This window comes from Pleurodeles waltl, chromosome 4_2 (assembly GCF_031143425.1).
Source record: "Pleurodeles waltl isolate 20211129_DDA chromosome 4_2, aPleWal1.hap1.20221129, whole genome shotgun sequence".
In the NCBI taxonomy this organism is placed as follows: Eukaryota; Metazoa; Chordata; class Amphibia; order Caudata; family Salamandridae; genus Pleurodeles; species Pleurodeles waltl.
Window position 1 is genome coordinate 611,390,658 of NC_090443.1, and position 26,006 is coordinate 611,416,663.

General features: G+C 43.4%; 1 protein-coding gene across 2 annotated transcripts in view; it reads left to right on the forward strand.

Moving 5' to 3' along the window:
* Window positions 1–2,433: 2,433 nt before the first annotated feature.
* Window positions 2,434–26,006, forward strand: part of LOC138293144 (uncharacterized oxidoreductase ZK1290.5-like) — a 546,598-nt gene continuing 523,025 nt past the window's right edge. Inside the window, exon 1 of one of the 2 annotated variants that reach the window (XM_069232183.1) lies at window positions 2,434–2,702. In XM_069232183.1, coding sequence (XP_069088284.1) covers window positions 2,621–2,702 — 82 coding nt within the window. In that variant the 5' untranslated portion in view covers window positions 2,434–2,620. The remainder of the gene's footprint in view (window positions 2,703–26,006) is intronic. The other variant, XM_069232184.1, reaches the window with a different exon arrangement.

Below are 26,006 nucleotides of genomic sequence, written 5' to 3' on the forward strand. Positions count from 1 at the left end.
AGGAGGAGGGCAAAAAAGTTTGGGGTGACACTTTAGAGAGGGCCATTTTCCAACCCATTACCACAAGGTATTAAGCCAGAGACACAATGCGACAAATATTTGCAAAGCCAATAGTTCTTGCATATGCAAGGCCTACTGGCTCTGGCAGTGTCTTTTAACCGTGTTGTACAGCCGTGTGGACGGACAATGGGATGTGACGAAACTGTCAACAGAGACAATGAGAGGGTGGGAAGAAACTGGTAACACAGACAATGGGATGGTGGGAGGCAACTGGCAACACAGACAATTAACTGGCAACAGAAAAAATAACTGGCAACACGGACAATGGGAGGGATCTAGAAACACAAACAAAGGGAAGGTGGAAGGGAACAGGCTACACGAACAGCACAGGGGGGTAAAAAAGCTTTCTGATGCAGCCAGTGGTGGTCACGTCATACTACTTTTTTTTCTTAAGGTGGATGGGGGGGGGTCAACACGGACAAATGGATGTAGTGAGAGAGAGAACAAGCAATACGGACAACCACAGAGTGGGAGGGAAGACGCAACACGGTTTGTGGGAAGTTGTGGGAGTGAAGAAGCAAAGTCGACAGTGGGAGATGGGAGGGAAAGAGCAACATGAACAACAGGGTGAGATGTGGGAGGAAAGAACCAACATTGAAAATGGGAGGGTGGGAGGGAAGAAGCAGCATGGGAAGGAAGAAGGAACAGGGACAATGGGGGGAGGGAAGGAAGTAGCAACATGGGCAACAACAACTGGGGAAGAAGAATGAAAAAATAGTACACAGCATAAGCAGCAGAAGGACACTAATCAAAATGAAGCAATCAGTACTAACTCCATGCTCTAAATGAAAGAAGAGAAAGTGAAACAAGCATGTGCTGCCCAATGAGGAGGAAGCAAATGGGAATGACAGAGCCAATGAATGGTAAGCAATGGGCGGACTCCAACCCCTTACAGTAAACAAAATGTCTTGCAATTAGCAGTGCATGAACTCTGCCTAAAAATAGACCAACAAAATCACAAAACTACAAATTAAACAAGCATTTGCAATGCAATGGGTCTCGCGTTTGCTCATGTTAGAGCGGATAGCGTTGTAAACTCCTAACCCGACTTTTCACCTATCAGCGAAAGTGCATTTATGTACGTAACCCGAAAAAGTGCAATTAACTGTGTAAAGCGCTCGACTTCTGCCAAGCGAGATCACGCTGGGAAAATAGAGAAAAAGTAGTCCACGAGCCGGACAGAAAACAGCGAGCCTCGCATGTTTTCTGTACTTGGTTGATGCGCTCGAGGAAGGCTATCCACTGGAAAAGGCATGACATGTGCATGCCTTCCACTAATGAAATCAAGCAGATTCTAACAGGCAAGCCCACAAGCCAATGACAGACACTGACGTGATGTGGACAGGGCACCGAGCCCTTTTTAATTACTAAAGCGTCTCGCTTAGCGAAACCCATGCGCAAGCGCATCCGACCCAGGCTCGACCCTAAAAACAGTACTACAGTGTAAGAACAGAAAGCAACAACTCAAAAATACACGAGCACAATTCAGTAACATACAACCAAGCAATCCACAACCAAAAACACCACAACAAAACAGCAGTACAATACATTAATGTGACCATATCATTATGTCCTGCAGAAGTCTAAACGGACTAGAACCGGACTTTGATAATTTTAACAATATATTGCTATGTCTGCAGAACGTGTTTCTCTCCAGGACATAACTCAGAAAAAGAAGCAAAGCTGTGTTCTTCTTAAAGAAATAGTTGACCACCGCTGCATACGATTAATTGATGGGAGGAGCAACCACTGGCATGTATTTGCCGTTTTAAGTGCACTCCCTGGCAGCAGCAAATTAGCTGCAGCCACTGTGAATTGCGTGAAAAACGTATGCAAATGTAAATTCAACATTTGTGTGATCTTACATATACATAAATAACATTGTCGATGTTGCGTCTGTGTTTGGTTGTGTTGCTGTATTTTTGTGTTGATGTTTGGCGTGTTTATTATGTTTTGTCTGCGTTTTAAAATATTGTGCATTTTTGTTGTGTTGTTTCATTGTCTTATGTACAGTCGTTGTTGTGTGTATTGCATTGCAGATGTGTCGTGCTGCTGCTGTGTTGTGAATTTGTTGCGCTGTAGTGCTTTCTTGGTGTGGACTTGCTGTGTTTAACTCCAATCATTGACTTAACTGTATATTTTTTGGTTTCCAGTCAATAACGGCTCATTCTATTTTTTTAGTTACAGTGTTCATATAACGGGAACGTATCCCAAGGGCATAGCCCGCTTTACACGAATTTCCGTTCAAACCCAATCCCTTGTCACTAAGATGCTCTCCAGTTCTACACTTCATACGTTACCAATATACCTAAAACCATGTCACAAACTAGGTGACTTATTAACTCTTAACATACTTAATAATGAACAAAGGACATGCAGCCTACGATTTTACGTCGCAGACCAAACGGAGAAAATAGAAATTTGAAGAATCAAGTCCCACCGGATACGGAACCGTATTTCTGTGCCTCCCTTCGACTTCCGGTGATACCGAATACCGTGGGAAGTTTGTGAGTTTTGAGTTCGGTCGCTCGGTGTCTGCCCCATTCCCGCTTTCCCCATCATGACATCCGAGGTTAACAAGGACTTCCGTTATCCCACAGCTGCACTCGCCAATGGCCTCAGCATTCCCATGCTAGGGCTGGGTAAGTGTCGCAGGCAACTAATTCAGGTGGGCAGTGACCCACCCTAGATATTAACACCCCTAACACTTCTGTTGTTTCTGTGTTAATGTTAATTACAACACCCACCAAACGATGGTTTCTGCACACAATTCAATGTGCTCACAGCCCGATCACGTTTCCCAGAGCCATGCGTGATTGCTGCTCCATTCCTGTTTTCTTTTCTTTGCATTCTGGGATTTGTAGTTTTGTTTTATTCCATTATAAATCGGGATTACACGCTTCAGAATGCGGGGGCGGGGAACATAGAACATGGACTGGAGCAGAACAGCACAGCATATGGGCCTGAGAAACGTGGTATCTTTGTCTGCAGCATTCGCGCCGTTGTAAACCTGAGGCCGGCGAGAGGATGCATATGTATGTACAAGAACTGAAAGGCAGCTTGTAACAGACAGCTGCTTCTGCACAGATGAAACGAAAATCACAAACCAGGATTCCCTCTCACAGAGCCCAACGATCTGCAGAAATGATCGGTGGCCTCGGGAGTAAATAAAGTTAAACCTAAATTATTCATCCCTTACGTAATGCGCTTTGTTCCCTTTCAACGGTAGATTAACGGAATTAGTTTTAAAGGCACTAGGGATTTTCCCCCATAAAATGCCGTTAAATTATAGGCATGCAGGGGCGATGGATAGTTAAACTCGACTGATTGAAAAGGCATAACAGATAGGTATTTCTAAATTTATCAATGGAACAGAAATGCGATCCAGGTCACTCGAAACGCTAGTGCTGTTTACTGTATAGTATTTTAAATTAAAGGCGGGCTAGCCTCTGAAAGATCAAGCCGCATGCTTGGCTCTAGCTCAGCGACAAGTCCTCTTGGAGTCTAGTGCCCAAAACGGACAGTGTTTCCAGGAGACTTTGTGGTTTAGTGATTACTAGAGGTGGACGAGTGTTAAACTAAAGGAGAGCCTAGCCAAGGGTCTGGCGCGGTTCTAAGAGCCCCTGCACAAACCGAGCGCTTATGCCCCATCACGTAAAATATGCTAAATACTCTTCAAAGTTGAAAAAGTGCATTTCTTTAATATGCAACATATATACATTTTTCAGTCGCATTATATGCAGGGAAACCGGAATTTAATCCCCGTTTTCGAGTTTCACTTTAAATCAACCAGTAAATGTGTATCTATTTCTCTCTCATTTTCACCACAAATATTAATACTTTGTTTCAAATGTTGAGCGCGAGAGTGGGACAGAAGCCACATGAAAAGCAGCTAATTTTGGGTTCAAGGTTCCAAGAGGACCTCAGCTGAGCAACAGCATCAGGCTCTCTCTTTAAGTGGCTCCGCCGCCACTAGTGGTTACAGTTTCCAACAATGTAACACGGGGAACCGGGTTTGAATCCCGTTCACGGCTCCCCAACCTGGAAATCATTATAATCCAGGTAGCTTTTCAGTCGGTCTAAAGGCTCTGATTCTGCTAATTTGTAAATCAAATGTTTAATTTTGCTTCAGGGATTTAAGAAACATTCCGCAAGCACCTTAATTAAGCCCCGGGCCATGGTTTTGTAGTAAGATTGTATGTCATCTAAAAGTTGTATATCGGCGAAATTATTGCCCCGTGCTCTTCCCCTTTCATGAGCTTGATGGTATAAATCGATCTATTAAATATGCATTTAAATATCCAGGAGTGCACATCATCTTGAAGCAGGATTTAAGATTACTAACTGCATTTCGACGGAGTACCTGCAATAAGCACTTTAAGCTTTTTTTTATGGGACAGAGGGTGTATATTTCCCTGCGGCATTTCAATGCACTTTAATATCATGTATATCCAAGTACTGTTTTTTCAATGCACTTTAAATATCTAGATATCAGAGCTTCGGAATGCTTTTTTTTTTATTGCTTCAGAACTCTTTATGTAGTATGCAGCAATGGTTGTAACCTATTTGTGGAATGGCTATGTGAAATCAATCTCTCTAGCAGTATTAAAGCACCTTATTTCAGAGCCAGAATATAATAATGTAACAAAATTATTATAGGACAATGTGGCACTCCTTTTTTTGTTGTTGATGATTTGTAAGTAATTGATGAATAATAGAATGCTAAGGATTAATGATGATGGTCCTATTAAAAAAAAAAAAGTGTGTATCTTTTCAAAATCTGCTCAGTAAAATAAAAAAAGGCTCCTCATTCTGTAAATCATCCAAATCTCCTTGTGTCCTAAAACAAACATGTAAAGTACCCTGTGTCTGAAGTGAAGATCTCCTATGTCTGTGGCAGGGGTCTTCAATCGGGGGGCTGGCCGCCTCCGTGGGCCTGAAGAGGACACAGTGGGAGAAGGGGCTCCAGGCTCTGGCCAGAAGAAGCATTTATGATAATTGCTAATAACAGGGCTTTGTTTTAAGATGCATAAACTGAGCAGCAGTAAACCACTCTGTAATGGACCATCACTAACATGTTTTGTTGTTTATATCCAAGCTGGGAGTATGTGCCAAAAGGGAAGGGACTCCAAATACACTTCAAAACCCCCACTTCTAATAATCACACTGTGAATACTTTTACACACAGGCTTTCCTAACCAGAATAGATGTTTGGCATCATGTATTTGATATTTATACAGTAACAGTACTTAACTGCAATGCTTAAATAAGATAGACATATTTAAACATTGCCAATTTAAAAGAAAAATTGTGCTAAAAAATTTGGAGGGGGGTCGCATTGATTTTTTTTTTCCACTGGGGGGCTGTGGCATTAAAAAGGTTAAAGACCACGGTCCATGGGCAAAATGCGTTCACTTGCTGTGAAACTGCCAAAGATAAAATATTCATTCTGCCTCTTATCCATGCCATCATTTCCTTGCCTGAAAATGAAAGAAAAAACATTGACCTTTAACGTTGAGGTAGATACCAAACTAGTACCTGAATTGCATAGCATGAAACTGAAAATCTGGGATGCTTCCCTGCTTAACCAAATCGTGTGATCATAGACTAATACTTTCTCACTGAGCCTCCTTTTTGTTCGTTATCACATAGCGTAGCAGTGATGCTGGAACAATTTCGAGAGTGGGGGTCCTGCCATCAATTTTATATCACTGACATCATAGGCTTTGTGAAATATCCAAGCATCGTACAAAGAACAAGTGAGCCATGACCATTCAGCAGGCGAGTGGTAAGAGTGTGGTATGTAGCTCTGTGGTACATTTTAAAACAAACCGTCACAAATATAGCACTAAAGCATGGTGCGGTAATGTACTGCCATTTACAGACAGCACATTTTGCATTGAAATAGCCACTACATTTGCACAGACACACAATGTTACTTATAAAATAACAATGTGTGGAATATCGGGTTTCAGGTAATAATTATGATTTGCACATAACATCCTACAGCATTTCCTTTCACACCCCCTCTACTGCAGCAGGATTGTCACATAGGTCACCTTACAAACTCCTATTACTTTGTAGTAAGAGAATGAAAAATAAACATCAATTTCCATGTTAAAAGAATAAGCTGCAATTTGTCAGAAAACATAGTGTGATATTTGGCCTCAGTTTTTGAAAGCACAGAAATATGACAAGACAAAAACAAACAAAATCTAAAACCATCTTTGTTACTTATTCACCTTCTGACCGCCAACATGTTTTTTTCTGCAGATATTATGTGTTTGATTTAATGAAATATAAACTCTGTATAATAAGAATCTAGAACTATAGGGTAACATGATGTTAGAAATAGGGTCTTTGGTTGGCAGTCAGGTTATCCCCTGTCCAAGCAAGGATCCTCACTCTAGTCAGGGTAAAGGAGAATCACACTCAGTTAACCTCCACTCACCCCTCTCCCCCCCCCGGTAGCTTGACATGAGCAGGCAGGCTTAACTTCAGAAGCAATGTGTAAAGTATTTGTACAACACACACAGTAATACTGTGACAACACTACAAAATAGACACCACACCAGTTTAGAATAATAGGTAATATTTATCTAAATCAAACAAGACCAAAATGACAAAAATCCTACATACACAAGTCGAAATATGAATTTTCAAACGGATAAGAGTCTTACTCCATAGAAAACAATGGAAACGTTGATTGTGCACAAAGTACCTGGTTAGTGTCCAAAATAAAGCCGCACAGGCGAGCATGTGTCGGAAAAGGCAGCAATGTATCGATTCCTTCCTCGCAAGGGAGGCGTGCGTTGTTTCTTCTCTGGTCGGGTCGGCGATGCATCGCTTTTCTCCTTCGCAAGAGAGCGATGCTTCGATCTCCAGATGGGGCACCTCGAATCCTCTCAGAGTCAGGTTGACTTAGATGGCTTGGGACGATGCATGGAAAATATGGTCGCACAGTGTTCTGTGTGTGGATTTTCAGCTCCTTTTCTGCCAAATACACCTTTCAAGGTCCCAGGGACTGGATAGGTCACCACTTGGCAGGGCAGGAGTCTCATCAGAGAGTCCAGGTGCTGGCAGCGAAGTCTTTGATGGCCCAGAGACTTCAAAACAGGAGGCAAACTCAGTTCAAGCCCTTGGAGATTCCTCACAAGCAGGAACATACCACAAAGTCCAGTCTTTGTCCCTTTTTACATGCTGAAGTAGCAACTGCAGGATAACCCAACAAAGCACAGTCACAGGCAGGGGCAGAACTCCTCCTCAGCTCTTCTCCTTGGCAGAGGCTCCTCTTGGTTCCAGAAGTGATCTTGAAGAAAATCTAAAGTCTGGAGTTTTGGGACCACTACTAATACCCCTTTCTGCCTTTGAAGTAGGCAAACCTCAAAGGAAAGTCTCTGTTGTTCACAAGATCCTTGCCCAGGCTAGGCCCCAGACACAAACCAGGGGGTTGGAGACTGCATTGTGAGAGGGCAGGCACAGCCTATTCAGGTGTAAGTGACCACTCCACCCTCCACTCTAGCACATATGGCCCATCAGGATATGCAGGCTATACCCCAGCACCCATTGTCACCCTTCCACTCTGAAGCCACCAACATCATCTGCGGCGTACCCCAAGGCTCCTCTCTAAGCCCGACGCTGTTCAACGTCTACATGGCCCCCCTCGCACAACTGGCCCGTCGGCACAACCTCAACATTCTCTCTTACGCCGACGACACCCAGCTCATCCTCTCCCTCACTAAAGACCCACCCACCGCCAAAGCCAACCTCCACGAAGGACTGAATTCCATTGCCGAATGGATGAGAAACAGCCGCCTGAAGTTGAACTCCGACAAGACGGAAGTCCTCATCCTCGGACGCACCCCATCGGCCTTGGATGACTCCTGGTGGCCCACCGCACTGGGACCCGCTCCTAAGCCAGCCAACCACGCACGCAACCTTGGCTTCATCCTCGACTCCGCCCTCACCATGTCCAAGCAGGTCAACGCAGTTTCCTCTTCCTGCTACAACACCCTCCGCATGCTCCGTAGAGTCTACAAATGGATCCAGACGGAAACCAGAAAAACGGTGACCCAGGCCCTCGTCAGCAGTAGACTAGACTACGGCAACGCACTCTACACAGGCATCCCAGCAAAGGACATCCGACGACTTCAATGCATCCAAAACGCCTCCACCAACTGCTCCTCGACGTACCCCGCCGATGCCACATCTCCCACCACCTGAAAGACCTCCACTGGCACCCCGTGGACAAGAGGATCACCTTCAAGCTCCTCACCCACGCCCACAAGGCACTCTACAACGCCGGGCCCGCCTACCTGAACAACAGAATCAACTTCTACACCCCCTCCCGCCAACTCTGCTCTGCCAACCTATCCCTCGCCATCGTTCCCCGCTTTCAACGCAAGACCTCCGGCGGCAGATCCTTCTCCTACCTCGCCACCAAGACCTGGAACACCCTCCCCACCCCCCTGCGGCAGACCCAAGACCTTCTCACCTTCAGGAGACTCCTCAAGACCTGACTCTTCGACCAATAGCAGCTCCCCCCCCCCACCTCAGCGCCTTGAAACCCTAACGGGTACGTAGCGCGCTTTATAAATGTCATGATTGATTGATTGATTGATTGATTGATTGTCTAGAGGGGTTTCACAAATAGCCCAACTGTCAAACTGACCCAGACAGGGAATCCACAAACAGGCAGAGTAACAGGATGGTTGAAGCAAGAAAATGCCCACTTTCTAAAAGTGGCATTTTCAAACTAACAATCTAAAAACCAAATTTACCAATGGACATATTTTTTAATTGTGAGTTCAGAGACCACAAACTCCATATTTCTATCTGCTTCCAATGTGAATCTGAACTTTAAAGATATTTAAAGGCAGTCCCCATGTTAACATATGAGAGAGACAGGCATTTCAACAGTGAAAACTGAATTTAGCAGTATTTCATTGTTAGGACATGTAAAACACACCAGTACATGTCCGACCTTTAACATACACTGCACCCTGCCCATGGGGCTTCCCAGGGCCTACCTTAAGGGTGCCTTAAATGTATAGAAAGGGAAGGTTTAGGCCTGGCAAGTGGGTACACTTGCCAAGTCGAATTGGCAGTGCAAGACTGCACTCACAGACACTGCAGTGGCAGGTCTGAGCCATATTTACAGGACTACTAATGTGGATGGCACGACCAGTGCTGCAGGCCCACTAGTAGCATTTGATTTACAGGTCCTTGGCACCTCTGCTGCACTTTACTAGGGACTTACTAGTAAATCAAGTATGCCAAGCATGGATAAACCAATCAACAATACAATTTACACAGGAAGCATATGCACTTTAGCACTGGTTAGAAGTGATAAAGTGCCCAGATTCCTAAAGCCAACAAAAACAGGTCAGAAAAAATAGGAGGAAGGAGGCAAAAAGATTGGGGATGACCCTGCAAAAGGGCCAGGAGGTCCAGCACATGACAAATGACTTGCCTCTTAGTTCACTAACAGCATTGGCATTGCAGCAGGAATATTTTTCACGTATAATAAATACTTCTCCATGCAGAGATACAATCTAATGTAGTAAGGTAAAACACTTTCATGTATTAAAGAAACACACCTTTTTTAATTTTTGAAGACACCTTACCATATTCTTACATGATGTTTATTGCATGATTTACATGCAAAATATTTTCAGGGCTCCTCTTGTGCAAGGGCACTTGGAGGCAGAGTGGACTCCCGGCTAGGCTCTGTAATCTGGTTTCGGAGAATGTCGGTGGGGTACCTTTCATAACCAGTAGTAAAAAATACTCATTCACAATCAATTATAAACTTGTTTTTCAAGAAACAGATGTGAATTTTTTTCTTCATGTCATATCTTATTACTTTTACTAAAATTCCTTTTTCATGTTTTCATCAGGCTCTATCATTCACTTCCTCTGTGCATATGTGACTTAATACAATTGTTTAAATGAAACCCAAAATCAAAATTTCCCATTAATGTGAAAGATACACAGTGCCTAATCAATAAGAAAGAGACAAAATGGGGACATTTGAAATTTCATTTATGTTAGAAATTTATCGACTTGAAGTAAACATCGGGACTAAATGATTTGACATATGGAGGACATAACTTGAACTTCCTTTTGTAGACTAACTGAGTGCGTTACATTCTTTCACCACTTTTGTTATTGATTAGGAATGTTTGTCTCTTTGTTCTTGCATTATTGTTGGACCATGCCCTTTCTACTGGGTCATCCCCAAACATTTTGTCTTCACCCTCCTGTTTTCTGATCCTGTTTCTGTTGGCTTTTAGGACTTTAGCACTGGTCAGAATTAGTAAAATGTGTGTAAAGTGCTTGTGCTCCTTCCTTTAAATATGGTAGAATTTGGCTTACACCCAAATGGAATATTTAATCTATTTATAAATCCATAGTAAATTGGTTCTTCCTGTTCTCAATGTCTGTAAATTAATTACTACTAGTGGGTTCAGCACTTTTTCTGCAACCCACTTAAGTAGCCCTTTAAACATGCCACGGGCCTGACATTGTGGCCTGTGTGGGCTGCTATAAGCTGTCATTTGGACCTGGCAAAATAAACCCTTTGCCAGGCCCAAACCTTCCTTTTAAATACATATAAATCCCAGAGGGTAATCTACAGAAATTGGTCTCTGGGTTCTTCCAAATTCTGTGCCAGAGTAACAAAGGCTGTAATTTAATATAGTCTTTTGTGAGTCCAATCCCAACTTCTTCATGACAAAAAGACGTGGGGTGGGCTGCAGCACTGCCAGCAGCCTTCTCAAAAATTTATTTTCAATTGTTTGAAAGGAATTTCTGTTGGCATAACCCCACACTCCACCACCAAAGGAAGCAATGGATAAACACTTACTCCTAAAAACACCGAGTAATTCTTTCACTGGTTTATGCCCCAACCTTTTGGAATATCTAAAAACAACATCCATGGATCTTTGGAATTGTAAGTCTCTAGTGTTCGATAAAAATTTCCTATTAAAATCAACATCAACAGGCACACCTAGATAGGTAAAATGAGGACTTTAATGATCTCTGTACCATCAAGCATACATTTTCTGGTTTTAACTAGTTTTGGACCACATTTAATTATAAATGATTTTGTTCAGTTTGTCGGAAAGCCCATGTTGTTCATAAAACTGTTAAATGCATCCATTAAAATTTGGAGGCCGTTGGCTGTTCTCTTTATACAGACCGTATCGTTTGCATTCAGTAGTACAGGGACTTGATGTGAATTAATTTTTGGAATGTCTTTCCCCGTACTGCATAAAAAGTCCTCAAGTCCATTTTTATATAGGTTAAAAAAAAGTGGTCAATACGCAACCTTGCCTTACCCCAGCTACTGTAGAAAACTCTTCGAATAGATCCCCTCCCTGCTGTAGCGAACTTTGGCTGTGGTGTGTGCATGGCGTCCTCAGAGCAATGTAATAATTGCATTATCGTTCCCTAATTGTGGCCTAATTGACTATAATTTGGATTGATCCACTCTGTCAAAGGCACATGTTAGGTCCATGAAGGCCAAACGGACACAGCCTTTTTGGCCTTCATGTTTTTTGTACAATAAAGGATAAGTTCAAGGTCTGCTCAATGGTTCCTAGAATAGGGCAGAACCCAAACTGGACATATGAAAATCTCTGAGTCTCAACTGCCCAGTTTTCCAATTTCACCAGAATTACTCTTCCCCAGTATGCTCACCATGCTGTCTAACAGGGAGATTGGGCGAAAGCAGTGAGGCTGGTTTGTATTTTCCTTTTAAAAAATGGGGACAATAATAGCCTCCTGCCATGCCTAACTAGGGGACCCACGATCGCAGATCTTGTGATTTTAGTGATTAGTGGGCCCCAGAATTGCGGTAGGCATTTGTATATGTCAGACTGGATTCTATCCAGACTTGGAGCTTTATCTGATGGGCTCCTTTGCATAGCTAAAATTATATCTGAAACCTCAATTGACTACTGTGGGCTATAGCAGCATTCAAATCATAGGGCACTTCCGCTCCCTCTGCCATATCAACAGTCTGATAACCAAGGCCAAAAATTTGGGAGAACTGATCCACGTAATCCTTGGCTAATATAACCATCTCTACTTTTGGCGTTTCTTCTCCTCTTAGATTAGGGAATCTAACAACTTGCCAGAAGACGTGCAAGTCTTTCAGGGCACATGCTATCCTAAGATCTTCCCAGGCTGTTTCTCTTATTTCACCTTTTCTTGCAGTGATCGCTTCTTATAGGCTTTCCTGGCCATTGTTACCCCTACCTGGTCTCGCGGTTGTTTACTGAGAGCCAGCTTAAGGGATTTATGGATCTGAGAGCAAGTCCTGTTAAACAATGGGGGATGTTGCTGGTCTTCGTTATACCTTTCGTTAGTGTTGCTCCCATATAGTTATTGAAAGAGGAGTAAGCCTGTATGGGAGTTGGCATCATCCTGCAAAAATGTAGCAATCTGGGCTTGATTATTCATTAAAAAATCTTTGAGAAAACCATCTTTGTCAGTTTTTTTTTCTCCACTTCATGTTCAGGTCCTTATTTTTACTAAATTCTACCAGATCCACTTTTAAAACCATTGTTAGGGGATTGCGATCGCTAATGCAAGTAGTCAAAACTTTATAACCTTTAAAAACTAAGGGCAATTCCTTTTGAAATTAATATATATTCAATAACAGAACTTGAACCTAACCCACAAATGTTGGTGTTTGCTTGTGGTCTATTCTTGCAAAATCTTGAACAAATATCAAAGTATTAGCAACAACAACTCTACTCAACGTGTCCCCCTACAGGGTATGCCTGACATGTGTGAGAGGTTGTTCTAACTCATCACAGATGCCACATGATGCCATAACTTTAAGATTGCTTCTTTGAATATTATAATTTCCCACCCAAATAATTTAAAGATCCTTCTTATGGTAATTTTGCTCCTTGTGTAGAAATTCCTCCAGAGCATCCACCACCTTAGTCACAACTGTATCAAATATGTTATAATAGTAATTGATCAATGACAAATCAAAAGATTTCTGCACATGCATTGAAAGCATATGAAGATAGAATGTAATAGCAACTTCCTGCAGTGTAATACTGGCCACTGCCACAGTGCCTGTGCCTGGCCTGACTTTGAGGGGATAGCAGGGATATGGTAAATTACATAACTATGTATTTGAGGGGGATCTCTGGGCCAAGTCTCTTGGCTACAGGTGATTGAATACTGCTCCACTGTCCTTGCTCAGTCTGGATTTTCTAGCTTGGAGCGCAGATCTGCCACATTCAATGAGGTTATGCCCCACGCCTTGCCCTAGGCAGCTTCATCATTATAAATCGGTGCTTAAGTGTGAGAGAAGTGGTGAGTTCAATAATGTCCTCTGCACATCCAGCTGCTTGAGGAAGGGGTAGGCTGCTATGCTGGTGGAGGGTTTTTACCTTTTCTTTTATGGGGCCATTCTGTAGGGTCCTATTAATGGTGCCGCGCAAATGAGAAATTCTAGGGCCATAAAAAAACAAGAGGCTATGCTCTAATCCCCTATGGGTGAGCATCCTCCTTGACCTGTCTGCTGCCTTTGACACCATCTCCCACCGCACGCTACAGACTCATCTCTACGACGCCGGCATCCGAGACAAAGCACTAGAATGGATCACCTCCTTCCTCTACGACAGGACCTAAAGAGTCCGACTCCCCACTTTTACTCAGAGGCCACCAAGATCATCTGCGGCATCCTGCAAGGCTCCTCTCTGAGCCCCACTCTGTTCAACCGCTACATGGCCCCCCAGCCACCGTCGCCAGACACCACACACTCAACATCGTCTCATACGCAGACAGCACTCAGCTAATCATCTCTCTCACCAATGACCTGCACACAGCCAAAACTGCCTCAAAAAAAGGAGAACTGCCTCAAGCAGCACCGGAAAAACAGAAGTCCTCGTCATCGGCAACACCCCCTCAGCCTAGGACATCTCCTGGTGGCCCACTGCCATCGGAAGTGCTCCGACCCCCACCGACCACGCCCCCAACCTCGGCTTCATCCTGGACTCAGCACTGTTGATGAACTGTCAAGTCAGCGCAGTCTCCTCTGCCTGCTTCATCACCATGTGCATGCTGCGGAAGATCTTCAAATGGATCCCAACCAAATCCAAAAGAACAGACACCCATGCCCTCGTCAGCAGCCACCTAGACAACGGCAACGCACTCTACATCAGAACCACCACCAAGGTACAGAAAAGACTGCAAAGCCTCCGCCCGTCTCATCATGAACACCCCCAAACACAGCCACACCTCCGGTCTACTGAGAGACCTGCACTGGCTACCAATAGACAAGAGAATCACATTCAAGTTTCTCACGCATGCCTACAAAGCCCTCCACAATGCCGGACCAGAATACCTCAACCAAAGGCTCCACTTGTACACACCCACCAGACAGCTCTGCTCCACTGACCTCACACTTGCTGCTGTCCCATGCGTCCAGAAGGCCACAGCCGGAAGAAGATCCTTCTCCCACCATGCTGCCAAGACCTGGAACGCCCTTCCCTTCCACCTCGGAAGATCTCCCACTCTATCACAATTCAGAAAGGATCTCAAAACTTGGCTTTTCACCTGATTCCCTCTGTTCATCGACGGCCTCTCACTTACTCCTCCCCCCCCAGTGCCTTGAGACCCTAGCACATGACTAGTCGCGCTTTACAAATATTATAATTGATTGATTGATTGAAGGACTCTCACAAAGGGATTGTCACTAGTCTATTGTGACCTCAGACAAGCTGAGGCCAGGGCAGAAAGGAAGGGGATTCCTGGCACTTCACAGGAGTGGAAACCTCTAGGAGCTTCCTACGCTTCAAAGTGAGCACCAGGTATCAATATTGGAGCTCAGACCCCAAATTTTCAGTACTCTTCTGGACCTGTGGACTCTACCAGGAAGAAGGACTGTTGTGCTTCTGAAAGGATTGCCACTCTGTTGGACTGCTGCTCTGAAGGTCTGCTGCACTGTTGTGCTGATGTGCTGCCCTCTTGCCAGGGTGAGGAGGACTGGACCTGCATCTGTTGAACCTGTGACTCCAGGGGATAGTTGGCTGGCATCCTGACTAAAGCCTCAGGAACAGAGGGCTCCAACAACCTTGGTTTCTGCCATCTGTGAGTCCTCCATGGCAAGTAGTGCCCCCCCCTCAAGTCTTGGACCCTTGGAGGTGAACCTGAAGATGCTCTGCCAGCTCATCTGTGGATCCAGCAGAACCAACATATCTCCTCTGCTGCGTGGTACAACCCAAAGCAAAATGGACACATTGTCTTTGCTGCGTGGAATTTTCAGACACAAGGACCTCACATTGCGGTCCCATCGGAACTGCCACTATGCGACACATACTCGACGCTGGACTTCGCATCGCAAACTTTCATCAACGGATCCTCGACGACGACACAGCATCTCACACCGCACCCATGTAGCTCCTTGGAACTGACGCATCACCTTGGTTGAGCGACGGCATGTCGAAGCAGGACTCCTCAATACTTCACCATCAGGATTTAAGGTACTCTTGTTCAGAGGGCTTAGCTGGGTCCTGTAGCCAGTCTGGGCTCTATCGTGGTTGACCTGAACATGTGACTTTGTCGCAGTCTAGCATGACCAGATATCGACAGTTGGCACTTTTTGCTTTTTGGAGCTCTATTCACTGAAAACATTAAAGTTGCATTTGCCCGGTTCTACTGATTGAATTTTTGCTATTTTGATCTTGAGCTATCTATTAAAAATTACACTGTTTTTCCAAATTGGTGTGGGATTTATCTTGTGTTGTGTTTTCACTTTATTACTGTTTGAAGTGCTGCATAAATACTTAACAAATTGCCTCTAATTAATGCCTGAGTGCTATGTGGAAAGCTACCAGAGGGTTGAGCACAGATTAATTTGGGGTTTGCTTGTGCTTCATCCTGACAAGGATTGTGCTTCCTGCTTGAGTAGAGTTTCACCTCCCCCACCCCTCAACCAGTAACCCAATTTATTTTCTTGCAATTATTGATAAGGAACTTTTTGTCACTTTGTTATTGATTAGGCATTGTGTATGTTTCACATTAGGCCATAATTTATAGTCGTTAGCCAATAGCTCAAGTGGGGAGAAAAAAGAAAGAGCATATCAAGAACTTGGAAAGAAAGAGGAAGGAAATAAAGAAGCAGGAAAGAAAGAGGAACGAATGAAGGAGAAAAGTATGAGGAAAGAAAGAAAACAATGACAGAAGGAGATAATGGAACAAAAGAAAAATGAAAGCGAGAAGGAAAGAATGATGAACGAAGGAAAGAACCAGGAAAAAAAGAATGTGGAAAGAAAGTAGGAAAGAATTAGGAAAGAATGAAGAAATTAAGAAAAGTCAGAACAAAAGAGGATGAAAGAAAGAGGAAGAAATGTAAGAAAGATGGAAAGAAAATAGAAGGAAGGGAAGACAAAGAAGAAACCATGAAGGCAAGAAAGAAGGGAAGGAAGGAAAGAAAGAAGGCAAGGAATAAAACACAAGAATAAAACACAAAGGAAAGGAAAAACAGAAAAAAAGAGGAAGTCAAGAAAGTAAAAGGAAAGAAGGGAAGAGGAAGACAAAGAATGGAAGGGGAAGACAAGGAAAGAATTAAGGAAAGAAAGAGGGACAAAAGAAAGAAGGAAAGGAAGAAGGAATTACCGACAGTTCCAAAGATAAAGCACCCTCATAAGCTTATATTAAGAGTTCATGTGAGCTGCTAATAAGCTGTGAAAAGCATCAGCCTGGTAAACAAAGGCCACTTCAAAAGGCATTATCAAACTCATTTACAGAAGATAGGAACTCATATAGTGAGAATGTGCCCTGAGCACTCTTCTGGTAGGAGGGTTCCGCTGTCACACCAAGCACTGCCACTGAAAGGAGAACTACCTTATATGCAGGTGTGCTTCTTTTGAAATGACTAAATGCAGTCACTCAAGGTGTAATTTTCTAGTGATTGATGTAGGCTGGCCCATTACCCTATGCTGCATGCCGTAGTGGGTGGAAGCAAAATGTGAATTACACAAGAACAGACCAATGGATGAAGAGAGGTGGCTGAAAGTCCCTTTACATAAGTATATTATATGTATAATTTAGTACAATTAAAAGATCTTGGCTAACGCCAGCCCTAAAAAAACACCATAAAACTATATTATGAGGCCTGGCCTCCTTCAATTCTCAAGCTTTACAAAAGAAAGCTTCGTTTTAGCTAAGCTAGCTATAAGTTTAGCACACAAAGCGTTCTTCCATGGGGGGTAGAGGGCAGTGTTGGCAGTTCAGGCACGCTGCTTTTCAGGGTCGAGCCTGCGTTGCATGCACTCACGCATGCGTATCGCAGCGAGACGCTTTTGTATTTAGAAAAGGGCTCTGAGCCCTGTTAACTTCACGTCAGTGTTTTTTATTGGTTTGTGGGCTTGCCTAATAAAATCTGCTTGCTTTCATCAGTCGAAGGCAAGCATACGTCATGCCTTTTCCGGTGGCTAGCCCTCCTCGAGCGCAGCGACCAATTACAGAAAACATGCGAGGCTCGCTGTTTTCCATTGGGCTCGTGGACTTCTTTTTCTCTAATTTACGAGCGCGATCTCGCTTGGCAGAAGTCTAGCGATTTACATAGTTAATTTCACTTTTTCGGGTTGTGTACACAAATGCACTTTTGCCCGATAGGTGAAAAGTCCGGTTAGGAGTTTACAACGCGATCAGCTCGAACATGAGCAAACGCGAAACCCTTTGCAATGTAAATGCTTGTTTATTGTTACTCTGATGGTGCACCAAGAGAAGTGAGAGAAAAGCTGGAGACCATCGAGGGCCTGTATTCCAGGAAGATGCAGAGACAGAACAAGCACCGGTCGGTTTTAGCTCTCGGGTGCTAGAGGACTTTGGGCCATATGTACCAAAGCATTTTCCCATTGACACAGAATGGTTAAAACCCTTTGCTACATCTGGCCCTTTGTTCTGAGCCGGAGCTAGGCTTGCACCTACAGCGGCTCAACCGAGTTTAAGTGGTAGTCACTGTAAACTGGTAAATTTACAACATGCAAACATACAGTGTGATTGGGAATGTGTGAAAAGCACATCTGCATGTTTATTTAGAATCTGCATAAATGGTAGAAAAAATTGATAAGAGGATCACATCACGGTATAACCACCAAGTGTACGTTTAGCCCCTACTCAAAATGAGGTCCATGGCAAATAAAGGATTTTAACACTGTTTTGTCTCAGTAGAGAATAGACCATGTGGATGTATGTAAGAATGATTTTTGGTGCTTACATTTTTGGATGTATTAATGTTTTGTTTTAGTGAAAAGCATTAAGCCAGAAGCTTTAATAAAATCTAATCTAATGCCATTTAATGTAGATATTCAGTCAATGTATCCGAGCTTTTAAATAACAAAATACCCTTCATCAGGTAATAATATGTGTGGAAACAGCGTGGAGTTTAGTGGAAGTTCTTGCTCATGTTATGTTATGGGATTTTAAACTTCAGTAGGAAAAATCAAGTGATCTCTCAAACTGGAAGTGAACTGCTTTTTTCCTGGATACATGCATTAAAGTTTTCTGTATGAACTTCACCCTCTCGCCACCTTCCAGAACCAGCTGATCCCAAACAGAATGCCCGCTCTGACTGCCAAGTTTTACTCATTGCGAGTGATTCATAGGTTGTTATGCAGTTCTGGGATTCTGTTGTATGTGTGTCACATCTGGAAGGAAGCACATCTGTCGTGCGGCACGTAGCCTGTTGCACTCGCACTCACAGATATGACAGGCTGGCAGCTCTTCTGCTGTCCTCACCTCAGAGTCCAAGGCCACCCGCCCATCTTTGCTGGATCACACCAGATTCCCACCCACCGAACTGGATAGGCCCCTAAGCATTTCCTGTGAACAAAGAATCACAAGCTTTACAAGAAAAGAGGACATCAAATTGCAAGGGAACTTTGTAATACAAGGGACAGTGTCACATGACCACTGCTTTAAGAGGGCCGGGTCTGACTTTGAAACGGATCCCTACCAGACCTTATATTCATGTCCTCAACTTTACTGACAAAAACACATCGACTTTTAAACAATGTTTGTTATTCCATGTAAGAGATGCTATCACTGTTTACTTTTCACACGTTTTATTTCATATTGCATTCCCTATAGAGTATTTGTTTTTTTCAAGATATTTTGTAGTTTTTCATGGGTCTTCTATAGTGCATACTTTTAAGTGCGTTGCCACCAGGTGTCTAAGTGAGTTCAGGTTGTGGGTAAATGTTCATGACAGCACAAGATTAAGAGCTCTGGAGTGGAGGCAGACATAAGGGTGAGTTACTCACAGTGCCAGTCAGTGGGTCATGAATGTGTACTGACTAAATGCACATCCAATCTTTGGCAGCTCTACAGATCCAGATGGTCACATATGTACTAATAATTGGGATGATTTTAGAAAGAGGTGTTGAGAAAAAGGTGTGCAACAGAGTGAGAGACTGCAGAAGACAGTGTTGTAGAGGGGACACCTGAAGTGATTGAGACATTCCTAAGACCACTGCCCCTTTCAGATCCCTTAGTAATGTTTAATTCAGTCTTATATTTTCAGAAATTGAAACATTTTCAAATGTAATCATTCACAGCGCAATCATTGTTTTTATTAATTCACCTGATACTGTAAACATACATTGGCAAAGCCAAAAAGGTGTGGCTTCTTTAAGGAATGTGTTCGTTGAGTGACATGTCTGAATGCCATAATAGAGAACTACAGGCTAGGCACACAAATACTGCTAAGGACAGATACTGTTTGCAGCACAGGCTTATAGTGTAGATGGTTCAAGCAGCAGCCCTAATTATGAAGACCACACCTCTTCCAGAAGATTCCTTGTTGCACTTCTTTGGCCACTCCCTTTTTGAGCCCCCCTTATGTTTCGTCCCACTTAAAGCACTGACCAAGACAGAACAAAAAAACACCTTGACTGGAGCAGTGCGACAGATGGAACACAACAGTACAAGAAAACTGGCTTCTGCTTGTTAGCCTGCTCTTAACACCTTCTTAATCTGTTCTGGGTTGTTGACAAGGAGCATTACTTCACTAGTGTAGAACAAAAACATTTAGTGATCTCAAAATTAACCAGAATAGAACGGTTGCTCTATATAGCTCCACACTAAACTGCGCCTTGTAAAGTATTACAAATCATTAGATTATTTTCTTATTGAGCAACAATGGCTGCATTAAATAATTCAACTTCGATTCAGTCGGTTAGTATGTTATATTGCATACCTACGGCCACATTACTAGATTCAGTACCAACATTCTAAATAGTACACGAGGCTGAGGTGCATAGAAGCCAGTTGTTGTCAGCATGCATAGATAATTTACCACCTACCCTCAACTATTTCACTTTTCCATGACCTTCATTGAGACCTAAACTAAGATTCTGGTCCTGTGAAGTACTGTCTTGTAAAGGATTAGACATGCTACACTTTCCAAATTGCTTTTATGACAGAAAAGGGTTTTGTGAGTTGACAGACTCCATCACAGGATTAAAATGTAACAATATTATCTTAAATAAGAGAATGTGGCACTAGGCAGTCAAATTAGCATAGCGGTTTAAGCTGTTTTCTTGGTAACAAATAAAGGGCGGAAGATTGACGTCTCCAGTTGTCACTCGGCCGACACTACTCGGGCTGCATAATGTTTTAGGTCCAGTTTTCCGACTGTTGATATCTATCTGGGCTTTTAACAACGCCCATCACTATCACCCGTTTGTGAGCTTGCCCTTCAAAAATGCTTTGATGACATTGATAAATGGTTTACGTTTGTCCCTCCTTAGGGAGGTTTTGTTACCTCCTTGGACATCGCTCCTGTTACATGGCTAACTGCACGTTTTCTGATAAGTTTGACTACGAGAGAACTTCTTTTTCCTTTTGTGTGTCTCTCCATGCTGATGCTCATGGCGGCCGTGGCGCTGTGAATCAGCTCGCTTATGTAAACTGTATGTGGCAAGAAAAATCTGGTTAGGAGTTTACACTAATAGCTCGAGCAAATGCGTGACCCATTGCATTGCAAAAGCTTGTTATTAACTGTTGCTCCTTGCATGTGACCGCTCACCGTGGGTGCAGAGAGGCGCTGCCTGAGTATGTTGACTAATTTGGCACATCTCACTAGAGCCTAGGGAGCAATGTTCTTAAAACAAGGTGAAGATGCTTCTTGGCAAGTTCGCACCCCAAGGGCCAGGAAGACTGCTGATTGATAGTCTCCTCTGATGACCTAAAGAAGGGCAACATCATAGCAAGTGTAACCATGATTAGTGTAAGTAGGTACATAACCTGCAATCCCGTTTGTCTCCACCACCCGCCCAGACAGCATTAAATCTGTGACTGGCAGTGCCAACCATCACAGTGTCTGCCGTCGGGGTTTCCTCGTTTATGGCTTCCAGGAAATATGGTTGTGGTTTCTCTGCAAGATAGGAGTCATTCCGAGACTGAACCAGTAACGAGTTATCTTTAGATAATATTTCTTGCTCCCTTGAGGTCATCTTTAGTTGCTGGTTGATAGCTTTTTTCCAGGTGTTATATGGGAAGTCCCCTGCTTGAAGGACTGTTTCTTCTATCTGGAGAGTCTTTATAGCATTTCTTACTTGAGTGAACTAGGGATTACCTGGGGTTTCGAAGAGGAATTTTAGATGACCTTTTAATGATTTTGTCTCTGCTTTCCTGGTCCTGAGGTAAAATTTCAGCCTGGAGGCTTGACAATCTAGTGTTTGAATCACCAGACCTAGTTCCAGCCTTAACCTAGAGTGACAAGCGTATCGCAGGTGTTGGAGACTTTTCCTGTACATTCTACAGTGGGTTTGTTCCATGGCTGAATTAGGGCTACTAGGTAAGCACAATGGTTGTACTGTAAAGCATGGTAGGAATGTTACCCTATTATTGGGGCCTCCGAGGCGCTGCTGAGCAACCGGTTCAGTTCGTCGATCCCATACGAGATTGCGGCTCATTTTTTTTAATAGCATTAACTTTTGCCACTGATGTACTGTTTTCGCTGAACCACACACCCAGGTAATTGTACCTCCTTGCTGTGTTGATTGTATTGCTGCCCAGGCACCAGGAGATGTTCCTTTTGTTCCTGTATCTTCCGAATAGTAGGACATTTGGTTTATCCTAGTTTACCTGGAGATGGTTGGCCGGGTTAAAGATGTTCAGGGCATTCAGTGCCCACTGTAATCCAATTTTAGTACTATCCATGCACAATATGTCGTCTGCATATTGAAATATTTGCAGTTTGATGTGTCATAGCTTGGCAGGGGCCAGGCATCCAAGCTCCAAGGTTTTCCCTAAATCAGCTGTATACAGATTGAACAGCAGGGGAGCCAAGACACAACCTTGCTCTAGGCCATGATTTGTTCTGATTTATTGAGTGACAGTACAAGGTCCTGTTTTCACTCAGACCTATGCCCCGGAGTACAGTACAATGAAGCAGCGTAGGAGGTATGTCCCATGCATCTAGCTTCCTCCAAAGCGTTGTGCTATCAACCCTATCAAATGCAGCACTATAATCGATGAAGCAACAAGAAAGAGGTATATTGCTGTTTTGGGTGACTTGATACCTCAGAAATTATAGTGCGAGGATGCTATCCATGGTTGATGCCCCGGCCCTGAAGCCTGATTGAAAAAACGGTAAGATTTCTTGCTCTTGAACCCATGCATCTAGCTGCTCCAACAAGACTGGGACATACGCTTTTGCCTCCAAATCAAAGAGCGCAATCTGACGATAATTTGAGGCCTGCGACCAGACACCCTTTTCTGTATATAGGGCAGAGAATAGATCCTCTCCGGGCATTAGGGACAGTCACAGTTTGGAAAGCACAGTTAAACAGTGAAGTCAGCAACCTTGCCAAGTTATCAGAGGCACATTTAAACACTCTTGAGGTAGACCATTAGCACTGGGGTTCCATCCTTTCTTAAGCGCCTCCTGATGCTTTTGACCTTCTTGCTGCTTACGTGTTCAACTACTGTGCACTGGGACTCGTCCAAATGAGTCAAGGTGCCAGGTGACTGACTTCCCAGCAGGTGCAACCTTAGTGGAGGTTTGCTCATAATTCGTTGCCACAGGATAGCTGGTTACCGGCGAGGGTGCCTGATTGTCAGTTTATAATGCTGTTATATACCTGACCCACGCTGCTTCTAGGTTGCAACGTGATGGGCTTGGTCCTGTCTCCCGGCAGGAGAGATCTAAGGTCATCGACGCAGTCCATCCCCCAATGTAGGGCCAGATCCAGTTGCCTTGATTTTACTTCAAGCACATGTTTGCTTAGCCAGGTAATAGTTGTTGCTGTGTGCTCTGATCTCCACTTTATTCTTCTAATTAGTGCTTACTTTCTCTTCCCATGCCGATATACCCGAATGCCTGCCCTCCATTGATGGTTGTACTAATAAATTCAGGAAGCATTATAGAGGGTTACATCACTTTCTGGCCTTTCTTCAATTTCAAAGTGGGCTAGCTGCGTGGCTAGGCACTCTGAAAGAAAAATATAATCGATAGTTGATCGGCCTTTACAAGTCGGGGGAAACAACCATTCCTTTTCTTTTACTGCAGTCTCCCTTTGAGCAGATGTCAATTTATAGGTCAAGTTCGAAGTTTACGTTTACATAAATTTCTGTATGGTGTGCCCCACTCTCTCTTGGCAGGCACTGCCCGGTATCGCCCCAAGCCACAAATGTTAAAATCTCCCACGATTTTGATTTCATGACCAGGATGATCCAGAATGAGCAACCCTAGACTAGCAAGCAGTTTTCGGACGATCATCAGCTTAGCATTTTTTTGCAAAGTTGAAATAACAGTTGACAAGTACCAAGCTGGTGGCTTTCTGATTAAGTTTTAGGCCTATGATGGAGACAGCTTGAGCTGCAGTGCTGGCAAGATCCAGTGTATCGACCTCTAAGTTGCTTGAGTGCTTGATGAAGATTTTAGCCCCCCAGGCTGGTGCCGGAACTGGCTTGATCGTAGTGCAGTTGTGAAGATCTCATAAATGCCTGGTTAAGTCTTAGGGGCGAGCGCCCATGTCTCCTGGAGGCAGAGGATGTCACTTGTTTCTCGGTAGGTCATTGCTTCCCTGCTCAATCTAACACATTTCAGGCCAGCCACATTCCATTGGACTACGGATAACTTTGAGTTTAATCTATGAGTCAAATTTCTGTGGATCCACAAAAGGCTATGGACGATATTCCTGTCTTTAGGCACAGCTGACACCTGTGCCCCCAAGCACCTATGTGCATCTGCTTTAGTGTCAGTGCGAACCTCCCTCTGGTTATGCGTTATAGGCACAAGTGATCCCTCTGATTCCAAGGCCCAGCCATGTTTCACTCCAGTTGAGCCTTTCAGCACACTCATTCCTATTTGCCTTGAGTATGGATTTAGGAGGACATATGGGTATTTTGCTAGTGAGAGTATATGAAGATCAATGCCCCATTCCTCAAAAGTGGCTCTTTCAGCCCACATTGCACCCCTTTGGGTCTCTTCCTTCCATAATGACAAGGTTACTTCAACGTTTAAGAATGGCAAGTCAAATCTCATCCAATCAAGGTCCTCTGAGATTATGTTCTTTAATGCGGGGATGTGGCTAAACAGCCGCAGCAGGTTTTCCCTGTTGAGGGTGCCCATGGGGCCTTTTGGTGTATATCTGGGGATGAAGAGCAGTTCTGGGTGGATGCGCCCATTGTCCTCCTTTACGAGCTGGGTAGTGAACTGCTGCTCGTGTGGATGGGCATTGAAGGGTCTTCCACTAGAAAGCTCAGGCTGAGCTGGGTTGAGGTTGACACTGGGACCTTATACATTCGCCCCTGTGGGTGACAAAATAAGGGAACCCAGCAGGTAGTGTCCAGTTGTGGCCCTGTGTTCTCATGGGCAATGGTGGTCTCTTGCTACCCACCCATAGGAGCTCAGATGCAGTCCTGCCTTTTGAAGGGCACCTAGATGAACTCGCGGGTTATAGTCTAACAGCGTTTCTACGTACTTCCAGTCGGATTGTGTGTCTTTATCTATCATTCATTGCATGTTAAATGCTAACTCAGACTTTTCAAACCAGCTTAAGACATCCACATCAATGGTGCAGGTCCCTATCAATTCTGATGAAATGTTGAGCTGGGGTGAAGGTGTAAATGGCATGTTAACCAACAAAAATAGAGTTAAGGGATAACAGGCCCAGCGCTACTTCCTACAGGACCAAACCCCAGGGGCTGAGTTCAAAATATTTTTGTCAACCTTCTTGGAGGCACATCAATATCTCAGTAGTCTTTGCACTTTACAAATAGCATTGAACTATTTTCCTTTGAGCACAATTAAATCCAATTAGATCCAAATCCTAGTGCTTTTGTAAAAATCAGCCGTTATTGAGATCTTCATACAAACAGCCAACACGTGTTTCGAGGTATGATCCTTTTCTTCAGAGCTGCAAAATTAGATAAACAAAAAGCAGAGCCATACATTTAAAAAAAAAACATGTTAACAAAAACTAGAATTAAAATTATGATACATAAGTACAAATTCCCAAACAGGATCATGCAATACATCCTTTCAAATTCAACTGGAAGGATAAACGTCATAGACTACACAATAGCTGTTGCTATCTATTTCAAACATGTGACCTCATATCAACTGTCACAATTCAATCATACATGTCAATTCCTAAACCTCATAAATCACTGGTAAAGATGGTGACCCCCAATGATCCTTCATATTGATATGTTTGCCACAATATATTTCATGCACAAAATAGTCATGAAATTTCAGACAAATGTCCCTATATAATTAAATTATGCCAATTTAAGTAATTTGTTGTCATTTGTTTTACTGACAAGATCTTTCTGATCATTAAAAGTCCTACACAAAAAGCATTATTAAAAAATGAACTTTTTAGAGAGAATTATCTCTTTGAAATACTAGGCAACTTGAATGAATTCTACCTTATCAAATTGTGCATCGAAAATATCCA